Consider the following 24,292-nt stretch of genomic DNA (forward strand, 5'->3'; position numbering starts at 1 on the left):
AAGTGGAAAAAGTTTGCTCTTAAAGATTCATTCAAGACTTCTATGACAAAAATTCAGGAATTATTAAAGTTTCCAGATCCTTGCATTATACTATAGTGAAAAATGAGTTAGAGGGGCTTTCTACGTAGCTCTACTGCAGGTCAGGCTTGCATATTGAAAAGTACAATTCTGAGGTTTCTGAAGGGAGCTGATGTGAAGTTATGCTTCTTGTTACTAGAATTCCAGTGAAAGTTTTAGGCTTAAGCTTGTTTTGCATAATTTCCATGCCTCAGCCTTGAAAGATACCACCTCTGGCTGCCTAGCTTCTCTCAGTTTCCAAAGTTATATGAATCTCCTGACTCCAGCACCTTCAGCTCACTCTTTCTTAGCTCATTGATTCTTGAAACTTGCCTTTCCAAAGTATTGCACTTAATAAGCAAGAGGGGAAGGGAAGGGCCAAGTTGAAGGTGTGTAGTGGTCAAATAGGGAGCTTGTCAAAGTTTTTTTCCCCAAACAAAGGGTTCTTTGAGGGCCCAAACTGGAAATCAGAGTTTCTGAATAAAGTGTGTGATGAAGCATTCCTCAAGATTTACACACTGAGTGTGCGTGATGTTGCTCTCTGACTAAAACATGTCTTGAAGTCATTTTAATTCCAGTGTTTGAAATTCATATGAAGGGGCATTGAAAACAGCTTACAGCTCAGTCGCATCTCTGATTTATATCAGAAAGGAAGTATAAGGTTACTCTTGGGCACCTCTATGTATTATTCAGTAGGGACTGTCTTGCTTGTTGTTATGCTGAGGTTGGAGTATAGACATAGGAATTATCAGCAGTGCTGGAACAGCTTAAATTATTTCTTGTAGTCATTTGGTGACCTCCAATTCTCTGGGCTCAGGCAGTGCCCTGCACCATTGTCTTGAACTCACCTTAGGCTGCAAATCTTCTGACACAGATGGTCTTGGTCTTCTATTGACTGAGTGAGAGCAGAAATAAGACACTTGAATTTTTCATACCTTAATTTTCAGGGATATATTATTTCCTAGGCCTTAACAGCACAGAATTAAGTAATTAACTCTGTACTTAATCACAATCCCTAAAATTTTATACAGTATCACATTATGTGACAGTTGTGGCTGAAGCTTGATTTATTTATTTATTTATTTATCTATTTTCAAATTAAGAACATACAAAGGGCAATAAGTTGAGCTTCTGTCTTCTGCTCATGTTGCTCTTGGTGCAAGACTGTCTAGCTATTTTGGGCTTCCAAGTCAGAGCTCTGAGATGTCTTCTGGCACAGATGTGAGGCTGTTTCTGTTGCTAGGATGTGCTTTAAAGATGCCTCAACTACGCCAGTAGTAGCAACTTCATAGGGATGGTTCATTGCTTGACAAGCAGTTACCAGAAGCTGTAGTGCTTTCTGACCTTAAGTATCTTCTATGATGGTAGGAGCATTTGTCTGAGGGATGGTCCAGAGTCTAAGACAAGTGTATCTTACCTGAACATCTGTCTCATTTCCAGCTACACAAGCAAGTGCAACAGAGTTGCCACAAAATGGGAGTTCGGAAGATTCATCTACTAAGGGGTCATCTTTTTCTTCTACAGTCTCTCCAGAAATAAATACTTCTGCTTCTAGAACCTCAGGTAATTCTTGAAAATGTACACTCTATTCTTCTATACAAATGATGCAAATAACTTTGAATCTTCATTTGATGTTCATAGTTCTGAAATGAGGACCACATCTCTTTATTCATGCAGGGTACATTGCGTCCATGTCATCTAACCATGAAGTTGTGTCAAGTGATGGGTGAACTTCAAAACATTCAGTTGAGATACTCAGTGTCATTACAGGAGGATATAAATTACAAGTGATAGTCGTAATCTTTATATATGCCGTATGTGGTCACTGTTTAACACTGACTGTCAGAGGAGGTCATCAAGATAAATTCTCTGTCTGCAAAGCAGAGGAGGCAAAAGAGAAAACAGCTATAATTTTTACAATTGTTAATAAATCTGGAGAGCAAGTTAATGCATATTACCAATTAAATGATGTTGTTCAAAGTACAGCATGGTCACATGCAAAGTCAATAATATATTAATTATTCCTCACTCCATTCTAGTTTTATTGTTTATCTGGGTGTGTTTTGGTACATGCACCTACTAAGAAACGCTGTGGTGAATGCAGATGCCAGGTCATATGAGTGATCATTTATTATGCTTCTAGCTGGCTTAACTTTCCTATGTTTTGAAAAACCACTTATTCAGGTTTTCTTAAGGTTTCTTGAGTCTCCGTTTCATTCAGTACTTACTCTCAGCTACATGTGCATAAATCCAACAAGGACACTGTCATTGTTTGCATATCCTTATTATTATTAATGTTTAACATCCCCCAAGGGATACAAGACCCCTTTTACAACTTCTGGATTGTGTTTGTGGGAGATAAGCATGCATGTGTACTGTGATTTTTCCTCATAAAGGATAGGTTTGGATATAAAATGGAGCAATACCATATGCTCAGTATGCACTGAAATGTCCAGAAGTATGCAAAAAGATATTATAATAAGCGTTTTAAGGAAGTTGGGAATTTTTCATTTTTAACCCAAGGCCACTGATTTAGAGAGGATCCTTTGCAATTATTTCAATAAGCCCATTGCCCATAACGCATATACTGTGACCTGTAGTTTCTTGACTATCCTGTTAGGTTTTGTGTCTTTTAGCAGATACGTGCATGTTATAGAAACCTCACCATTGTTATACTGCAATAAAATAGTAAATTATAACTGTTTTAATTCAACAGTCTCTCACACAGGTAAATTCTCCAGATTAAAATTAAATTGTAATACATATGTGACTATGGATCATGTGTATTGAATTATCTAATACATTGTTTGTGCAATTACATTTTACATGTAAAATTTGTCAAGAAAATTTTACAACCTTCCTTGGTTGTAAAAAACTTCCTTTGCAAAAGTCATCATCTTACGCAGCTCACTTTGCAGTAAAACCAATAAATCTTCCTGAGCTCAGGGACTACCCAAGATGCCAGAACTATAATTGCCTGGCTGAGACAGAAAGGACCTACCTATTCAAGGGGAGTCAGCCTAAGTGCTTGGCATAGCCAGTACTCTGGGTGCCCATAAAACTGCCATTTTGAAATCACTTCCTCCCACACCAGGATTTCCACACTGTCACCTTTCCTGTCTCCTCACAGCACCAGCTCCTTGCTTCTTTCTTGCAGTTTATATATCCAAGAAATCCCCTTACTCACCCTGAAGTGTTATGTAGCTTATCCCAACTGGTTACACCTTAGAACTATCCTTGCTCCCTTATTCTCTGTATACATTAAAGACTTTAAGAAATAATGTTTTCATCCATCTTAAATAGATTTCTTCTCCTATGTGCAATTGCTCAGGGCCAAGAGAAGCCATATGCTGCACCCTAATAACTTGAAAGCAATGCAAGTGTGAAGCCAGTTGTTTCATTCTGTGCTGAGACTAGAAGAAACGCTGACTCTCTCACTGCCATCAGATTATGTATTCCTAGGTCTTTGAAATTTTGCATTCAGGGACTTATATAGGGGCTGGATACCTTTTGTTCACCAGAGCAGAGGCTCGTATGTGCAAAGGTGCTGGGGCTGCAGCCCATAGGGGATTGCACAGCTTGCAAGCCGAAGGTACCTGAGCCACAATTTCTGCAAGGGAGCTCAGGGGAAGACAAATTAATGTAAAATTTATCCACAGCAGAATGTTTCTATTTGGTATGATCAGCCAAAATAATTCAGCTGGCTAAATATATTTAGTTTTGAGACCATTTTCCATTTTTACAAAAAATACCATTTTGGTGAAAATTTCCTTTCTTGATGCAGAAAAAGAAGAAAGCACATTTTGCAGAGAAATTTCCAATCAGCCATATCAAAAGATCAGGGTGTGGGAGGAGTGCTACAGAGAGCTGGAGAGTGCCTGAAATGAGTGGGGGAGCCTAGGGAAGAACTTGGAGAAACATCAGAGAACAGTATTACTCTATTAAAGAAGATTGAAACCAGCAGCCACAAAGGAGAGGTTGCATAGTGTTCACCCAGGCTAGAGAAGGCAATAAGGACTGTTTTTAGCAAAGAGAGCAACCTGCATGTGTGCCATTGACACACGCACTTCTCCAAATTTGGCAGCCATATATAATATACCTCCTACTCATTCTCCACTTCCATGGAGGATTGCTTGCTAATATTTTTCTCCTTTTGTTTAATTAATTAAAAATTAGAGATTTAATGGATCAGTCAGAGTCTAAATACACCTGAGAAACAGCAAGTATTGTGGTTTTTTGTTCTGTGATCTAAACAACAAAAAAATCCATAAAGCAATGTGATTTTAAGTTCCCCCAGCAGGGTGGTAAAATTAAATGATCTATTATAATAAACTGTCAGATGAATCAACCTGCTACATCTATTGATATCTTTATTGCACTCCTCCAATTATAAATCCTACTCACTTGATTCACAGGAGGCATCTCCCTAAGAAAAATTTTTATGAGTAAGACTAGGAGGGTTTGACTCTTTCTGTACACAAACTGTGTAGGAACTCAGGATAGTGATATTAGGTAAAAATTACCCACTGTATCTTCAGCTCCTTCACAAAGAGAGAGACACAAAAATAGAAGTTTCTGGGAGATGGAAAACATTGAAAAGCCTCAGTTAACACTCTTACAAATCTATAGTATGGTCAGGGCAAGAAGGGTTTTTTCAAGTTTTTAATTTTGCTTTGATTTATATTGTGGTGTCCCCTCTGAGTAATCAGCCATATTTATTCGTTTGTTTTGCCAGTGAACACAGTTGCATGTGGCTGCACTCCAAAAAACAGAAGTAGCACACTGCAGGGTATCCAGGCTGCTTAGGTAGCAGTTGTTGGAGAGCAGAGCGGGGAGAATTTAGTTATTGATCTCTTTCTCCATCTGTCAAGCTTCTCACTAGCACTGAACTGACTCAGGCAGGTAATTTCAAATCAAACCATGGTCACATGCCAAATTTTTTATCCTTGTCCTCCTTACTGCACAACAAGGAACCCAGCACAGCCAGTGTTGCACACCTCACTTTTCATGATGAATCTGGAAATCTTCCCAGATTATTTATGCAGAGCACCTAACTTGGAGCCCCAAAGGATGTGGTAAGCTCTGGACAGGCAGCTAGAGCAACAACAGTAACGAATGAAATACTGCTTTTCCTTCTGTCCTTCTCTTTCTATACAACAGCAGCATGTGAGCCCTCACCAAAAAGGGCACTGGATGGTTATTTAAAAAATGCAAACTGGAAGCACATGTTTAATCACTCCAATAAGCACAGATTTGTTTGTGTGGCAGGACTGAGCAATCTCTGAACAGAGGGTGAACTAGCACCTTGCTTGCATACTGGAGTAAGGGAGAGAGAGAGAGAAAGACATGGGATTTTAATCTTTCATGATATTAATTTTACATGATCTCATAGAACTGAGTGAGATATCTTCGGGAAAGATGCTTGTAGTTCTACTGTGTGTAGATGTGTCCATGTGTGCAGTTGTTAAAAAATAACAGAGGCTCAGGAAAGGAGGGCAGGGGGCTGCTGTCATGTTTCCTGCCTGAGGGAGTTTCTGCTGTCTGCTTTTTATTGAAGTGGCAAGGTCTGGCCAGGACAGCAAAGTGGTTTTCGCTTTTGCCAGTGGGTACATTGTCACCCAACCCTTCCTGAACACAGAGCCTAATGTCACTGGCATTCACCTTTAACAAACTGTTAAGTCTTTGAGGTGAACTTGGATATCAGTCTTGAGCTCGACATGCTGTTTCTATGTATTTATTTGTTTTAATTTGAGCCAAGACAGTTCACCTTGTTTCTAAGAGTGAAGTTAAGCAGAAATGTATAACTACATTGTAGTCTTGGGGGTCTTTTATAGGAAAGCTCCACAGACTTGGAAAAGGTTTGAAGTTTCATAGAGAAGTGACCTACTTGTAAGACTTGACAAGGTCTTCTGCCCTCCTCCAAGAATACGCACACACAAAGCCTTACAGTTTGCTTGTTTGACCACTGCTGTGTGATCACATGCTATTTTTTTCCATGGGATCCCACTCCTTATAGGCTGAAGGAAAGGCAATATTCTGGTAACAAGCAATCATATCATATTTGGATATTTCCTTAATGCCAGGTATGTGTCCTGCTGTATTCTGTACTTCATGTTTTTCCAAACCTCCTTTGACATATGATTTATTAACTTCCTGAAAGCTTTTCCTTGATCTTGTTGGTAATGTATAAACATTACCTAATGAATCAGCACAAAGATCCTCTCTGAGCAAGGTGACATTGCTTTTGGTAGATGGATTGATGAGATAACAAAAAGCTTAGGAAAAAAGTATCCTCTGCATTCTAGGAAGCCAGGGTGAGGTAACTGTATAGCTCAGGATACTTAGCATTACAAATATTTAGTAAGTTCAAGAAGAGCTCTTACTGCTGACTTTTAAGTACTTGGCTTTTCCACCTAAACCTGCTTTTCATGAATGTTTGTGATTAAAATGCAGTTAAAGTTCTGTCACATAAATCATTAGCAAAAGCAGTTATTTTCATCCCAGTGGCTGAAGAGATCCATGTTTTTAGTTGGGTGTAGAGAGGAAGAAAAACAAGAGCAGCATTCTAGTTTTCAAAGAGTACATTCACAGCAGTAGAATAAAGTGTGTTACAGCTCTGGTGGTAGGAGCTGTCTTTGTGCAAATCATTAGTCCATGCACAGAAAGTGCAGCGAGGATATAAGAGTAGATTTGTACTCCCTAGAGACCTTGATTTGGAGAAGGAGCACTGCAACCCAGGGCACTCAGGGGAGAGGCTTAATGCCTGCCCAGAGTCAGAGCTGCCTCCATGATGCTCCCTGCCTCTGTGGTCCCCCAGCCTGGCACAGCTGGGACGTGGAGGACATGCTGGTGGGTCATGTCCTTTTATGGAGCTCTCAGAAGAGGATCAGATGCACCTCATTCCCCACAAATGCACTGGGAACAGTGAACTCTGAACAGATCCAACTAGGGGGACTTTTATAGTGTCCTCTAGCCTAGAGAAAGGTGACGAAATGCTATGATTTGGCATTGGTCCACAGCGGCTAAACATGAGCCTGCAGTGTGCCCAGGTGGCCAAAAAGGCCAGTGACATCATGCCTTGTGTCAAAAATAGTGTGTCCAGCAGGACCAGGGAAGTGATTGTCACTCTGTACTCATCAGTGGTGAGGCCACGCCTTGAATTCTGCATGCAGTTTTGTGCCCCTCGCTACAGAAAAGACATTGAGGTGCTGGAGCGTGTCCAGAGAAAGGCAACTAAATTGGTGAAGGGTCTGGAGAGTAAGACATATGAGGAGGGGCGGAGAGACCTGGTGTTGTTTAGCCCGGGGAAAAGGAGGATCAAGGGAGACCTTATTGCTCTCTACAACTACCTGAAAGGAGGTTGTAGCCAGGTGGGGGTCGGCCTCTTCTCCCAGGCAACCAGAGATAGGACAAGAGGATGTAGCCTTAGGCTGTGCCAGGGGAGGTTCAGGTTGGACATCGGGAAGAATTTCTTCATAGAAAGGTTTGTCAAGCACTGGAATGGGCTGCCCAGAGAGGTGGTGGAGTCACCATCCCTGGAGGTGTCCAAGAAACAACTAGGCATGGCACTTAGTGCTATGGTCCAGATGACAAAGTGGAGATCAATCAAAGGTTGGGCTCGATGACATTGGAGGTCTTTTCCAGCCTAAATGATTCTGTGGTTTATAGCTCAAAATAAATAATGAGTGGCTGCTGAGGATATATAGTGCCTGAGATATTTTTTCCCCTGGTAGCCCAGTAATCCAGTGTGAAATGTCTCACCATGTGGGCAGAGTGTCAGTCGCTTGTCCCTGGTAAAACACAGTCTGTCTTGTACAAGCAGATAAAGGTTTTGCTTCTAGTTCACACAGGTGAACATTCTCAAAGACACAGATGAGTTAGGTGCTCGTCTCCCTTTGACTTGAAGAGATTTAATGCGATGTAATAAAAATCACTGTGGGAGAGATGGTTGTTTGTGGCTAGGCTACAAATGTGAGGCATTCAGAGCCGCCTTTAATTTCCAAGGCTGCTACAGTCTAGACACACAAAAGCAGCAGCATGCTAACAAAAAGCTAACAGAAAATGAGCATTGTGGACCAAAAACTTGTGAAGTGGCTGGAGGAAGCTGACAGTAGTGAGCCAGTAAGCATTGTGCCCAGTGCTCTGCAAGGTCAATTTCTTCCTCATTACCAATGCCTCTTACTTCTGCTGCTTGGCAGTCTGCTAGCCAAAAGCACCAAGACAATAAATGAAGATTTGTTTTTAAAGGGTTTTATGACACTTGAAGACGTGTCTCAATTAGGCATTTGACTTTCTTTTATTAAAACACTTATTTGTCAGTTAAATGTCAGCTATTCACTCACAGGCACTTATTTGATTTTGGCAGGAGGAGTTTTTTTTTTTAATGTATCAATTAATTCAGGATTTTCTTCTCTTGAGCAGAAAAACAACCTAGCATAGGCTGGGCTTTTGATTCTGCTCCCATCTATAAGAGGTGTTTGCAGACTTTAACAGCTCCGATTTTCTGGGCTTAGGAACAGTGTTAGCATGTCCATTCTGGGGCAGCACTTGTTGTGGGGTTACTGAGCATGTTGCTAGAGTCTGATAGTTTGCATGATGTGAAGACTTGGGACATCTAAAACAGATACTAACAACCTATTCCTTCTGATTTATTGCAGGCCTTCCCGTGAGCTCTCCAACAGAATCAACAAGTAAGAGTGATAGAAGAGTTTGCTCTATGCACACTGATGAAAACGCTGGTGTGGAGTGGGAGAGGGACAGCCTGAGGAAAGGAAATGTTCAGGGAAAAAGGAAGCTCTAGAGGAAGAATGAATCTGAAGCATAGTACAGAGAAGCAGAAGACTGGTGTTCAACATGTAGTATTGAGTAACTTTGCTGTGATTTTAGTAGTATAATATGTTGGATTAGCAGATACTGGAAAGAAAACAGGGTGGGAGCACAAAAAAAAATCAGGGCTGGTGTACTGCATGATGCAAGGGGAAGCTGATATAAATAGAGTGTTTACCAAGGAGCTTGTTCTTGTCAGTGGCTCTTGTTCCTTGTCCTGTAGTTAGAAGCAGCAAGTCCCAGAGTAAGGCAAGTTTCCTGCGCTAATGAACCTGTATTGTCTTATTTTCCTTTCTCTGTGCTTGTCAGGAAACAGTCTCTTCTGTACTGGTCCCTGCAGTTCTTGCTGCTGCTGCTGCTGCCAGCAAAATCTCCTCCCTCCTGTTACCATGATGGCTGTACTTCTCCAATTAATTGTTATTCTGATCCCAGATCATTCCATAACTGGAAAATACCTTCCAGATCAGGGAAAGTAGACAGGATGGGCTAGCTTGTGAGAATCTAGTGAAAGACATGGAAAAATGAGCTAAAGGTTTTAGTTCATGAATCTATTTCATTCAGTAATGTTTCTTTTTAGCTGTTGTATTACTTATTGATGGTCTCAAGTAGTTAAAATGCCAAGCTATTGGATTTTTCTTTCCTGTGTTACTCACACCTTGGTCAATTGACAGATAATTAGGAAAACAGCCAGTGGATTTCAATCCTCAGTTGTTCTCCCGAGGAGATGCACAAATCTCCTGCACGAATGCAGGGATACACACTCATGTTTTTCAGTGTAATTTGTTTCTGTTGACATCTTCAGTCAGTATCCAGGGTAACTCATTGCTGTGATAATTGCCTGCTTGCCCTCCATATCATGTAGTATACCAGATAAGATAGCAAAAAGGGCAGTAGTATTTCCATGAGAAATCTAAAGTAGTCACATGGAATTAAGAATTCATAGGAATTATTTTAGTCACTTGATGATGGCTCAGTTTCCATCCTTACATTATCACCCCTCAGCAGACAGGCACCATGGGAAAGAGAACTTCTGCTTTAAAGAAACAGAGATAAAGGTCTCGGACAATGGTTGTTTCCTACACTATAGCATCAAAAGGTCTCAGCTGTGGCTGTATTATTGAGGCACTACACAAACACTTAGTAAGTGATGGTGGTTTCTGTCTATGGCCAGACAAATGAAGGGGAGAGAATGGGCAGGGGGGAGAAATCCACAAAACCCATTTTTTAATAGCGGGCCTGCATTTAAAATCAGTGCAGCAAGGAAGAGGGAGTCCTACATGGCTGGGACAAACAAACGTTGTTTGTTACTGTCTTAGTTTAAGAAGATTACAACTTAGAAATTAAGAAACTTCAGGTGGAAGTGTGGAAAAGAAACACCTTTTCACTAACAAAATCTGAATAAGCAACAAATGATGCAATCAAAAACTTTCAGAAGAAACAAAACAAAGTCCCAATTCCCCAGGTAGGGGGGAGAAACCCATGGCAACCCAGGGAGTGGGGGGAAGACAGGACTGTCCCGGCAGTTCAAAAGCTGCTCGCAATCACGTGTGCTTGCAGCCAGCAATGAAAAAAGTCCTTTTTTCCCACGGGCAGTCTTGAAAGCAGAATACCTTGCTCTGAAATGGGTCAGTCTTTCTCTCTGTGTCATTCTCCACGAGGTGTCCCGTGGGGAAAAAGAAAACTTCCTCTCCAGAAAAGAAAAATAGGTGGCTGAAACCAGGCTCCCGCTCTGTCTGGTCTCTGGACAAAAAAAAAACCAAAAGACCCCAAACCACTGACTTCCAGCTGTCCCTGCAGCAACCTCCGTTTCCTGAGAGCACTCCCCCTTCCGCTGCTCCTGTGCTGCCCAGTGCATGTGGCTTCACTCCACCACCACCCCCATCCTGGAAGAAACAGATGGGGGGGTGGCATTTGGGAAAAAATTCCAACATCTCTCTTCAAACCTATGACAGCTGATATAATTCTGCAGACTAGAGTTACAATTACTGCCTATACAAAAGCTTCTGTAAAAATGGGGGCATGTCTTTCAAAGAAAGTAAAACAAAATTTTATTCTAGACCTCAAAATTGCCATGGGAAATTGGTTTTAATGACTCAATTAACTTCATAGCTTCCACCCAACAATTTGAGCCCTATCCAGTTCTTTGGGAGAGGAACCGCGCATCCCTCCAGGTGCAGATTGTGAGTAGGTACCTGAGCAGCGGAGCCTCCAACAAAACCTCAGTGGCTGCTACCGTGTTCTCACTACTTATATATGGAACTATAGTCTCTACCAGGCCCACTTCTTAACAGACCACTTTCCCCAGATGCCTTTGTTTGAGAGCCATTTCTGATATTTAAACAGGCAATGGAAATGTCCAGCTGGTCAACTTCTTCAGTGGCAGGGAGCACATGTCTACTCGAGCCTCTGTCCAATATGGAATACAATCCCATATGCTATGTAATGTAACTATGGAAACACAAATGTTTGCATTTTCTATTTTCTCTCTGGAAGTTCAGTGATTGTTTTTTTCACAGACTGTATGCAACAAGGTAATAAATATTTTGGGGGGTTGATACCTGACTGAAATTCAGATTAGCACCTGAAGATAGAAATTCATTCCTTTAAACCCAGACCTAAAAAATGTCCCAGAGGCTCACAGCAGTCATTGCTCTCTCCAGATGTGGCAGAGAGAGCATACACATCCGTCTATAACAACTCTCAAGAAACTTGCTACCTACTAACATTGCACCTCTTTAGACTTCTTCATCTACTATTAGCACTTTTTTTTTTTAATTTTTTAATTAGCAGTGAGTGAAATATTTTGGTCCTTCTTCTTTTGGAGACAGGTTTAATTTTCACTCTCTTTCCTGTTTTTTACTTGTCAAGAGTTCTCTTCTAATATTGAACAGTACCATAAGCTCCTAAAAGTGAAAAAGCTTGTAGCTTATAACCTGTAAGTGGACCAGCAGATGATCCTAAGGAGGACTGCAACCATGTAAAGTGTGTGTTTCTTCTAGACCACGCTAGATAAAATTTTCCACCCCACTTGCCACGTTATCTGAGTAGAGAGTTGTTGAGAAGAAATATAGATGTGAAGCACCGCGTGGCTCCAGAACTGGGGACACAAAAGTTCTTTTAGGAGGGTAATTTTTCAGGGTGAGTTGTTTGTGACTTCTGACAATACATAAAAGGCACTATTTCTTTTTCACGTCTAGCTTCTGGCAGTCGTGGAAGCAGTCCTGGACAAGATGAGAAAGGGACGGGGAGTGATATCCACTATTCTAGTGAGTATTCCTACTTTATTGTCCAGCTTTTGAGTTTTCAGTTGATCAGTTTTGCTTTTGGTGAGTGATTGGAGTAGCAGACAAATGAAACTGGCACTTTCATTTCCAGCCTTACTTGACGTAGGCCCTATTACAAACCAAATTTAAATGTCTGTTATAAAACTCCTCTCAAAGAGAAACAGAACTTAACAAGTTGACATTGATCTCACTGTAGAGCAGCACAATTATGCCCAAGGACTGATTCAAAGTGGTACAATTGAAAAAAAAAGTGAACAGTCATCCCCTGTGAGAGAAGACATAAGGAAACATATGAAAAATTTGCACATGTACATGTTGTACATATTATATGAATGTATTGGTACGAATGTATTATATGAATATATTTTTTATATTGCCATGGTAGAGAAGGTCTACAAGGCAGTCTTCTGCAGACTCTTTAAGCACTTGATATTTGCATGATGCATGTTACTTAATATTTTATTTTGGTATTATGCATCTCTGAGGCAAGAGTGTTGCTGCAGACCTGCTATTTCCTACCTGGGGTACTGGCTTAGGAAAATGAGTTTGATGTTTGTCCACTATAAACTTGTCTCTGGGTTCTCCCTCTGGTTTCACAGATGCCCACACACGCCTATATTAAATTTAAGTACTAATTGCATCAGGAGACATGGAAGATGCCACCTCTAAACATCAGGCAGCATGATGGCTGATACTGTGGAAGGCGGTGGAATACAGCCTCCCCCCAAAACAAGGCTTAGGCCAGCAGGGAGGAGAGTGCCTGCTAAATTTGAATGTGGCTGGTCGCTGCCAGAAAAAAAGATAAATGGGGAGAAGCTGGGCTTATATATTTCCCCAGGAAAGCTTCTCTTCATTACATAATTCTTCCGTTTTTGCTTCTTGGCTGGGAAACACCTGTCAGGAAATGGCAGATGGTGGAAAATAATAAAAGGAAAGAAATGTCCTCATTTTAAAAGGAGATCTTGCATTTTCTATCCCTGGTTATAAGTGCTGTGGGGAATGTTACTGAATTATGTAACTCCTTGGTGTCTTCCTGGGTATACGATGTTGAAAGCAAAATAATCGCTTCTGTTGCTGAATTTCAGACAAACCTTGTTTTCAAAAAAAAGAGGAAAAAATAAATTGCACATACGAAAAATTTATTTCTGACACATGTCTCTCTCATAAAATCTTTGGGGGACATCAGCAGTGGGGGTGAATCATGAATATTTTGACCAATATTATGGTAGTTCCATCAGAGCAGGTACTGAAACCTCGCTCTCCTGCTGGAAAATGGGTGAAACCAGTTACACAGGGCAACGCAAATATCAGGGAAGGAGCAAGGGTGTTAGAAGGTTCCTAAATCCTTCCTCCACAAAGCCGCCAAGCCTGAGGCTCAGTGGTTGCTGGAAGGATAACAGGAGCAGCAGGCTACCTTGCTCCTGAGAAATTGGTAAGGTTTGGTGAAGTGGAGATGCCCCTCACCTTTGTGTGTGCAAAGGCACACACAGAGGCAACACAAGCCAGAGGCAGCAGCCAAAAATATGTTCTCCCTCTTTTGCAGGTATTATCTTGCCAATTGTTATCACCCTGATAGTCATTACCCTCTCTGTCTTCTCACTGGTGGCTTTGTACAAAATGTGCCAGAAGAAAACTCCAGGTATTCGTTTTGCTTTCTCTGGATGGAGAGGGGTGAGAAAAGGGGGGGAGCAATCAATGTGCTTTTTATTGTTAAAAGATCTCTTTTAGATTACCTTAACCGTAGCTGTTGTGGTAGTCTGGTGGGAAACCTTCTTGTATTTTGAAGTGTTTTGCCTAAAGTGGGAAACTAACACTTCATTTTCAAAATCAGTAGGAAGAACAGAGTGAGCAAAAATGTCTCTGATTTTTAGAGAATATGTGTAATACTACAAGCTTTTTGTTCACATTTTTGCAGTTACCAAGCACTTGCAAACACCTGTGCTAATACAATCAGTCAATCAGGTAGAAATAGGCAGTGAAAACTAAGTTTGAAGATATTGTTTAACAAAATCACTATATTTGTTTTATCTCTGTTCCAGATACAGACAAAGAAATATCAGTGCTTTCTTTTGGGATATACCTGATACACACACAGACACAGATACACACACACTTTATGCATGACTAGAATTTTCCAGTTACAGTATAATGTTCATGGGAACAAAATCCCCAAGCAAGCAGTATTTTCAGACGCAGTCATTTTGACAGAGCAGCTAAAGTCAGTATCTGCTTCACTGCTATCCATTAAATACTTTAGATAAAGGGATATAGTTCCATCAAGTTCCATTTGCCAAATATTTCAGAGTTGCCCAAGTGGGCTACAGGCAAGTGTGATTCTTCATTAAGTGAAAACGCAGAATCCAGACTGTGGTTTTTCTGTCCCTGTGAGCTGGCATGAGTTAGGAGACCTGTGCAGAGCTTCAACTGTGAAATCACCAGGCCTTGGAAACACGAAATCACAAGAGGGTGTTGAAGCTGTAAACCAAGGCAAACAGTGTGTCACAACCAATTTAGCCAATGACATGGAAGAACAGACCCAGATAAACAGAGGAAGGTGTGATCCTTGCTCAGAAAACTATTAAATATTTGGAGTCAAGAGATAAAGATATGAGATGAAGAACATTTCCTCACCAGCCTGCCCTATGCACAAATACCATCAGGCACTGTAATAGCAAATTCACATGGAAGATAGAGTAGATAACTGTGGTGCTTCCTGTAGGATTTGCCCAGACCTATCCAGTGTGCTTCCCCTGTGGGTGGAAACCCCTGTGCTTAGTGCCATGGAGCTAGAGTTGGCTCCATGTCTCTGATGTAACCCGCTGGCCTCATCCATCTGCCCACACTTGCACATAAGCATAAAATACATTCAGTATATGATTCATTTTGGGGAGAAACCTGCTCCTCATCGATTGGGATGACAGGCTCTGCTATCAGATGTCATGATAGGTTAAACCCCCAGGGTGTGCAGCCTGGCAGCATATTGCCTCACTCCCCTCACCCTGTATCTTTTAGATCAGTTGTTATGTACTCAAGAACCATTCCATGCTCACGTCCTCTGTGCCAGCTACCCAGGGATTTGGGAGCTGCAGGGAAAAATGTGCTTCTGTTGGGCTCTTGGACAAGTCACATATCATTCTCTGTGGTTTCCAGAAGCATCAGTATCAGCGGTATCAGTTCACTTTCATAGATGACTAGAAAAATAACTAGAAAAATTACCATTCAAGCTGCTTGATTGTGTTAATGCACTTAATGCAATACTGCAAAATTACAACTAAGCTGTCTGCCAGAAACTGCAATAGCTATGTCTAAATGTTTATTTGAGTTCCAGCAGTCAGAATGATATTGCCTTTGTTTCTTCTTCCAGAGAGACAAGAGAATGGCGCTGAACAGTAGGTTGAATCCTTTTCATTGCTTTGAGACCTATCACCGGGCACTTGTAAATGCAGCAGATTCTGCATAGGATTTTCTTTGATCTTTCTCTGTTTAAGCATAATAAGCAGTTACCACCCCAAAGAGAAATATCCTGCTGGAAGTGTTGTTCTTGCAGTTATTGTACACCTTTATGCATGACAAGCAGCTGTTCCAGCATGGATAGAAATGTGATGACTCTCAGCTGTGTTGCAGGGGATCCTTTTGGAATGGACAAACAGCTTGTTCTGTGTCACAGGATTCACTGGCCCAGTTTTTTTTTTTCAATTTTTTGCCCCATTGATTTTTCTTTCCCCCCATTCTTTCCCATCCCCCTTCTTTTGTTAATGTTTTTTTCTTGTCAATGATTTGTTTGCAATTCAACATGGCTAAAAGCTTTGTATTAACAGAAAAAAGATGACTCCCTCTTTTCTCCCAGATGTACTTCTTCTGTGAAGCACTAGATTAGACCTGGAATCATGAAACTTAATTTATTACATATTTTAAGAAAAAGGTATTATCAGAGATGTTGGTATATGGTGTTTTCCACCACCAAGACTTGCTCATGATCCCATGCAATGCTCATTTCAAGCCTACCAGTGTAGACTGGCATAGCTGCTGCCTTCTCCAGATCATAATCTTATAGTTTTGTTTGGCTGACCAACATGCGTGCTGTCTGTCTGATTAAATGTTTTCTGATTTCAACAGGGCCCAGTCAGATAAAGATGGAGTCAAACTTCTTTCTGTGAAGACGACTTCTCCTGAGACTGGTGAGCATTTCCTCTCTGTGTATATCTGTCTCCTTCTCTGAGTTCAGAGAAGAGCAGTTTTTGGGATATCATTTCTAATAGCAAAACCATCTTCAATTCCTGTCAGGTCAAAGTCAGTGCAAAAAATTCCTCTACAGTGCAAATCCCCAGACTGGGATCCTGCAGTTTAGCTGCACAGTCTGTGCTGTTGGTATTTGGGAGTGAGAAGTATGACTGGTTTAGGGAAAATATTTTTTTTAAATCATTGATGGTACATGATCTACAACCAGGCTTGTTCAGGAGTAACGATGATCAAGGTATTTATCAGCTAGATCTGGCTGTACAAGGAAGTTTGAAGACTGGTAATATCCCAGGGGTCAAAAGGTTTGGGAGTCAGTGTCTTATGTAAACAAAGCTCTGTCGGAGTTGGGTTAAGCAACCCGTACTCAGTCAGCCCTGTACTCAGCCACCCTTTGTATTAAAAATCCTGCACTCATTGCAAATTCCTCTGTCCTGTTTTTCAGTTTTTTACAAAATATATTGTAATAAAGCCTAAAGGAACAGAGATTATTGATAATATGCACAAAAGAAAGCAAAATTTCAAAGCAAAGACATGGATGCAGTTATAGGTTCTGCAAGAAATGGAGTAGCACAAAATAAGACTGAGGCAGAACAAAATTCTAACTAATCTGATTCACAGATATTCAACAAATAAATAAAATCAAACCCCTTAAAACTGTCATGGTAGAGCTAGTGATGGTGAAACTGCCCAGCTTTACCCTATGCTTCCTCAGCCATGTAGGTCCCACTTCATTTGCAGAAGTCCTTCCAGAAAAACAGTCTCTTACTTTCTACTGTTTAGGTATAAAACTCTTTTTTGTTTTTAAGGGTTTTGGCCATGTGTTTCTCCTAGTGACATTTCCGAGGTTGACCAATAGCTGCTCTCTCCTTTTGTCTGAATACTTGGGAAGTCCTTTGAAATACAGCGCTTTGTCTGAACTATCCTCTACTTGCTGGAGAGGCACGGTTTGGACTCTCCAGCCTTCTCTGCAACTCCCAGAAGCTTTTGTGCAATCCAAAAGACCCACATGGCATCTCTGGCAGGCCTTGAAACAAACCAGAGTCGTGCAAGGTCCCTACAGCCTCACCGATACTGAGTGGCATGGTAGGAGGCTAGAGGGGCAGAAGGGCCTGCTCCATCACAGGATGCATCATTCTGCCCCACTGCAGAATGCAAAATACACTTTGGCACTTAAGTGACTGCATTTCAGAGCTTTGTGATTCGGGAAATTTTTAATCTTGGTTTTGGGGTGTTTTTTATAGTATTTGTCTTTGGGAATGGACTTCTAGCTTTATTTTGAGTATGGAGTTGTGTGTATGCTTTCCTAAATTAATATTTTATTCTTTTTTAATCTGAATGAAGTCAGAAACTTATTCATAGACATTTTTTGATTGATTCTGCTCTCATGCCATTTCAACAATAAAATAATTCCATTGTCAGCAGCAGAATTGTTTGTGTTTTACAGCAGAGTAAATAGGAAAAGTTGCAGGCTCTTTTTTTTTTTCCCCACAAGATGAACTCTGCTGCCTGTTAATCAGCCACTGGATCACCAAGTATCTGAATATCTTTCATCCAGAGTATGCTTGATATTCTTTTTTACTGAAGTAGGATGTGTACATGCTATAATTAGAAGGTATGAGTCATAACCACTTAGAAGACAAGATTCTTGCCCTCTCCTCATTAATACAATTCATATTTAAACTAGCTGCCATTTTCTCTCAAATTCTTACATCGTTATATGTTTCAAAATTAAACATGCTTTCACAGAAAGTGAAATCCTGGTTTTCACCAGGTTTTTAGAGTCACTTTACATCTTAAATTAAAAGCACTCTGACAGAAGGGCCTGTTTCTTAAAGAAATATTTGTCACTCATGCAGGTATTTTCAAAGATGTTAGCTGCCTACCCATTTGATTCAGATTTACTTGCTTCCTTAAAAGCTTGGGCACAAAGGCAAATGTTTCTTATGGTATAGATAGACCCGAGAACTGTCTGACCTACGGTCCTTCTTACAACTGCTGACAACAATTGCACTGCATAAAACTTCTTTAAATAGATTCTTCTTTTTCCTTCATCCAGCTGTTTACAAAGTGTGTGTTGTGCCCTCCTCTGATTGTATGTACCAACAAAACTACAAAAAGTTGTGACTCAAAAGACTAAAGCTAGGAATTTCTTTAGAGAAGCCTTAACTATACAGGTAGATCTACATCGTCCTCTCACTATCAATACACTGCTCAGGTGCCTAAACTCAAGCACATATACAATGAAGTTCTGCTTTGACATGTATTCAAATTAAGCTCTGTTATAATTATACATTATATTTTTTTAGTTTTTATTTTTCATTCCAAACAGAAGATTTTGAGATTATATAATTGTGTTTAAAAAGTGTAAAGAACCCCCATATATACAGAACAAATAAGGATATGACCTACAAATTGTTCAAGCAGGCAACCTAGAAAAACTTCTTTTCAGTGTTGTGCATGATATACTTTGATCAAGGGTTATGGTGAGTTTAATCTTGCCTTATTTTATCTATCTAAAAACTACGCCAGCTGCACATAGTTGAAAGAGATGTATGTGTCCAGAGGGCCATTTATCCTGTCTGTCTTTGATATGTACCTTGAGCTGGAATGAGCTGACCTATGGCAGTCCACTGACTACTGAAGGATCCTATTTTAGGACTTCTAAAATTAACTTCTGAATATAAAATGAAAGAAATAGGAAAGGCTCAATTTTCAGAAGCATAGCTGAATTAAATTTAATAAAGATTATTATTTCAAATACCTGTAATTAATGTGAAAGAATACAGGAAAACCATAGTTGTCAATTAAGCCTGGACTAAAATAATGGTTTTTAATGGAGTAGTATCATCAGGAACACTAGGTAAAATAGAGCTTTAATATTCTCACTTTTTAAAACTCTTCTTAGAAAGATGGAATTGCTGATGCTTTGAGCTCTAAGGCACAACTGGTTGAGAATTTATGTAAAGTAAAAACAACAGAGAGAAAACTAAACACCTTGAATTTTTCATGCACATTTGTCAGTGAACTGCAATGCCTGATGCAAGATAAGTGCCTGTAGTTGCCTCTTACTTGAAAACTCTGCTTGGTTAAAAAGGCTCAGGATACTGAATCATCTGAAAAGTTTTACACTAATGTACAAATGCAGGATTTACGGCAGCCATTTCATGTTGACTCTAGAGGTAAATTTAGGGTGACCCTCCCTAGGGAGAATAAATGGTCTTCTACAATACAGAGTTCTAGAAAATCTACCTGCAAAAATATTTCTTATTTGAGGTTCAACATAGCTCACAGAACTGCACATTCGGCTTTTCAGTGATAGATATATTTCCTGAGAATATAAGATGAAGGATTTTAATTGATGACTAAGAGATCAATACCATCATCCATGGTGTTAAAATATTGACTGTCTTGAAAACAGATCTAACTTTTTCTGTAAGGGTTCTTGCGTGTTACACTGAAAAACCAGTAAAAGTATTGATCACCTATTTTGGACTCATGAAGATTGCTGAGGGATGGAAATTCCTCAGGTACAGAAAGGTTGATGAATAGAAATTGGGGTAAGGCTACTCCATACAGATGAACTATATATGATAGAAACATGGATACTTAAGTAATGACTTGACAATTTTCTTTTATAGCCCTTGCCTGGAATACCCATTCTAGAGCGCATAAAAGGTACACAGTAGCAGGACACCAGTTCAATATTCAATATAAATTCCATAGGAATGTGCAGGTAACATAACATTTCAGAGTTGTTTAGTATAATCCTGGCACCTAAGCATAAGCTGATTCATTAGGGCATGATTTCTAACCAGAGTGAGCTCTTTTGAGATGATAGGGTAGGATATGACTTACTCGACCTGCAGGGGTATTGTCTGTTCTACACTGAATTTTCTGAAAGGATATTCAAGGTGTCAAAGCTTGGTGTCAATGTGGCTCAGATTTTGGTGATGCACCTGGAATGGAAGGTGGCTGGAAAAGGGTCCCTGGTATACATTTGCATTATGGCTTCCCAAGATACTCACTGTGGAAAAAAACGAAAATTCAAGTGTTGCTACTAAACAGAGCTGTGAAAATGTGCCAGGCAAACATGGATATTTGAAGAGACACCTAACCTATCACATGAAAAACACCTTTAACATTGTAATCACATTGGAGAAAGGGATCAGTTAACACCTAGAGGTGTTCTCAGATGGAAGTGCAGTACAAAATAGCATGAACTGAGGATGCAGAAGAACTTGTATTCCCCATATGCTCCACATCTCTTCCAAAAGCTGCTGTTGTTCAACAGCAATCATGACCTTACAGTTGTTATCTGCTACTTTGACTGGCTCTGCCTCCTCTCTGATTTTCATAACACGTCTTGGGTGCATCCCTTGCACAAGATGAGCTGCCTACCTTGAAGATATGTGGGATTTCATGGCATAGATTAGTCAGACCCTACAACTTCAGCCTATTTGAGATGACCATAGTTTTTGCCTGTATCATTCCTTCGGAGTTTCTGCTTTTCCAAAGTCTTCTTTGTAAAGGCTTTGAGAATTCCTAACCTTCCACATCAGAGGCTGGTGACTCTATTATACATAGTGACCAAGCACCATAATCATCCCAGAACGATGAAAAAACCCTTGCTCTCATTCAGAAAAAAACTTGCCTTGGTCGCTGGAATGCAAATAAAGTTCAGCATCCCTCAAGACAACCCAATGTGGTGCTTGGCTTTGGACTTGGAAAATCCTGTGGTCTTCTGAAACAATATGGTTGAATGACAGTATCTGCGTCCCCGCTTTCAGTGAACCTCCAGATGCTGAGACTGTTTAACTGTTCCGCCTCACACATCAAACCATAGATGTGGTTTTGGTATAATGGGACAAATCGGGAGCTGGTTCCTGCTATGCTGAGTACATCTGAGCATGGACCATGGCATTTAAGGAGGTAAGAAATGTTTGGATTTTACCTCATTAAGGGCCCAATCCAGGGAAATTTACCCCTGCCAGGGGGTATGGTTCTGTAGTGGGCCATAGGGTTTCTCAACATGCATTGGGACTTTCATCTCTTTCTCATTGTGTCTAGGATCCAGGTGGATGCCTGTAGGAGCAGTTGAAGAAGCTGAGTTCCCAGGTGAGGCAGTCTGTCATTGAAAATTCCCTTCCCTCTTCCTCTTACTTGCAAGATGAACAACATAGGTCAGCGAAGAGCAGTCTCCTGGCATGCTGTGTGCTTAGGAACGGTAAGAGCAGGTGTTTCTACTAATATGAGGATATGATATTGATTATTTGTTTTTCCTATTATGAGATGTAGCTTCAGTGCCTTACTTTTTTTCCCTGCAGGTAGGAAACCTAGAAGCTGCTTCATAGAAAAGGGTCCCCTTGCAACAGAGAGAAACATCAAGCACCTTCTTCTCTTTCCTTCTCTTTCTCATTTTCTGACACTATATTTTTTTAACCTTGTATTGTATAATACCCTGAAGTTGTGTTTTCTGTCTTCACAGAAACTGAAGAATAAACTTTCTCAGCTTTTGCAGCTTGTGGTTGGAGTCTGTGTTTACTTGCACCACAAAGATCTGACTGCACACACTTCCAGCTAAAATTTTTGGACAAAACTGTAGTCAAAGGCATTAAATAGCACATGTTTCCTTCTCTATTTCTAATTCGGTTTGTGAGTGGTGCACATTTTCAAGGGATTTTAAAGAAGTCTCTTACAGTCAGACTCCTGAGGGTCAAGTGATGTTTCCATCTGTGAAGCATTTGTTAACTTTCCAGCCTGCAGTTTTCTGAGATGCACCTTGTGAAGGAGCCTCCTCCCACCCTTTGCTCCCCATTGAGCAGCAATTGCCTTCCTGTCCCTCACCTGGACATCTCTGCACACTCCCTCTCTGTCATGGTGAACTGTACAGATCCTTCTGACCCCCTGACAGTTGTGAGGAGCAGTTTGCAGGGCTATTGGGGAAGTGTGTGGCAGGGGAGTGCTGCAGCACGTTGCAGGTGCTGGACCCACTGGCCCACAACAAATGCAGCCACTGCACCCAGGCGCTGGTTCCCACTTAAGGCTGTTCTCCAGCATCTGTAATGCACCTCTCAGTCTTTTAGTTCAGCATGGTAAAAATAGACATTTTGATTCCTCTCTCTGCAGAGGTAGTTTTATACTTATGTAAAAAATAGGCTTCTGCAATCAGATTTTATTAAAAACTCACTTTAATTTTTTGCTCTGAACCTGATTGCCACTTATGAGCAATTTCTCAGCAGCAGATATTACAATGAAATAACAGCACAACTCATTTTTTCTTCCAGACAATGTAATCTGAGATGCAGTACAACCTATTTTTTATGTCAAAGGCTGTTTTTATATCCTTTTTCTTCCAGCTTTCCAGTAATGTCAGAGGGCTTTGCCCAGGTCAAAGACTTTCTGTACTCAGAGTACTCATTTTGTACTCTCTTTTTTGTCATCATGTTCTGCAGTGTATGTGTATTCTGAATAATATATTCAGATTCTGAATCAAGTGGGGGGGGGAGGGACAAATTACAGTGAGATTAATACAATAGCCTTCCACAACGGTGAGACAAAGAAATGTTTGTTTCAGAGCTTCAAAATTGATTTTATACAATGTGTAATTTCAGCTGATCGTGCCCATTACTTATTCACATACACTGGCATCATAATAGTTGGAAATGAATATATTTGTGAGTGGAAAATCGAAACAAATACTACACAAGTGAAATTTTAATCAGGAAGAAAACCCTGCATTTTCACTGCAGAACTATTTCTTTCCTGGTTATCATTTAACTTTGCAGATCTGTGCACTCAGTCTACTTTTCATGCACTTGAAACAAATACTTTGAAGGATGAGGAGTTATGAATACAAAATTTTCCTATTACATCTTTCTTATCTTTATCCTTCTACAGCATGACTGCATTTTAGAGGAGGATGTATGCAGTGTGTATTGGATTGGGCCCAGTGCCCGGGTTGCTGATACACTGGGGTGACTCAGTGGGCAAGGCTGCAGCATAAGTCTTTGAGGGGTGACATGTGGAAGGCTGTGTGTATGAAAGACCAGTGCTGTATTGCTGCTAGAGCACCATCTCCTTTAATATTGCAGCTGAGAAACAATGATCTGAGCCAGCTGTACCTGCTCAGATCCTGGATCTGTGTAGCCCCAAATCCTGTCACTGAGGGTGGCTATCATGAGATGTGAAGGGAAGGATAACAAATAGGAAAGGAGTACAGTAATGAGTCCTCAACCATAGCCTTCCAGCAGCCTGCGGCTTGGAGACGTCCTGGATCAGACGTTGTGTCTTTGCTGTTTCATAGTTTTCAGCGGCTTTTAATTCCATGGATTTGTCTTGTCCACTGGGATATCTCCAGCCTCCTGTGGCAATAAGCTGAACAGTGTAGCTACAGATCTGCTGCATTTTATCACAGTAGTGCTTAGAGACTTCATGGTGCCTATGTCTTTGTGTTTGTCATGCAGTTTCAGACAGAAATCAACAAACAGGTACAACTCTGGAGAATGAGAGGGAAAATAAAGAGTGTAATGGAAGAGTTTGTTTGACAGCTGAAACTTCCATGTCAGTATCAATCTGATTTCATTTTCCAAATATTCTGCCTAAGGCCTTTTTCTCAAACTGTGAATCATTTCTTTCAGTTTTTGTAGAAGCACGTGATATATATGAGGTTGGTTTCTCACTGCCCTCTGCCAATCTATCTGAGTCCACAACTCCTCCTCCATCAGGAGAGGTGCCACAAGGCAGGACCACAGGTAAAAGGGGTCACATTGCACTTGTAGTTCACAGCACTTTAACTGCACCAAATACTGTCTTCCAGTTCCCTTCGTCTCCCATTTTTCTGAGTTCACTCACTTATCAAAGTAGACAAATTCACAATGAATTTTCAA

At 40.6% G+C, this 24,292-nt stretch overlaps 1 protein-coding gene across 2 annotated transcripts in view; it reads left to right on the forward strand.

Annotated features, from left to right (window-relative positions):
* EMCN (endomucin) overlaps window positions 1-24,292 on the forward strand; it is a 53,982-nt gene that overhangs the window by 23,548 nt on the left and 6,142 nt on the right. The window contains exons 5-11 of one of the 2 annotated variants that reach the window (XM_027677142.1): window positions 1,498-1,620; window positions 8,715-8,747; window positions 12,081-12,149; window positions 13,711-13,806; window positions 15,532-15,556; window positions 16,284-16,345; window positions 24,044-24,157. In XM_027677142.1, the coding sequence (XP_027532943.1) occupies window positions 1,498-1,620; window positions 8,715-8,747; window positions 12,081-12,149; window positions 13,711-13,806; window positions 15,532-15,556; window positions 16,284-16,345; window positions 24,044-24,157 (522 nt within the window). The remainder of the gene's footprint in view (window positions 1-1,497; window positions 1,621-8,714; window positions 8,748-12,080; window positions 12,150-13,710; window positions 13,807-15,531; window positions 15,557-16,283; window positions 16,346-24,043; window positions 24,158-24,292) is intronic. The other variant, XM_027677143.1, reaches the window with a different exon arrangement.

This window comes from Neopelma chrysocephalum, unplaced genomic scaffold (genome assembly GCF_003984885.1).
Source record: "Neopelma chrysocephalum unplaced genomic scaffold, ASM398488v2 Primary Assembly neopelma1_42b, whole genome shotgun sequence".
NCBI lineage: Eukaryota > Metazoa > Chordata > Aves > Passeriformes > Pipridae > Neopelma > Neopelma chrysocephalum.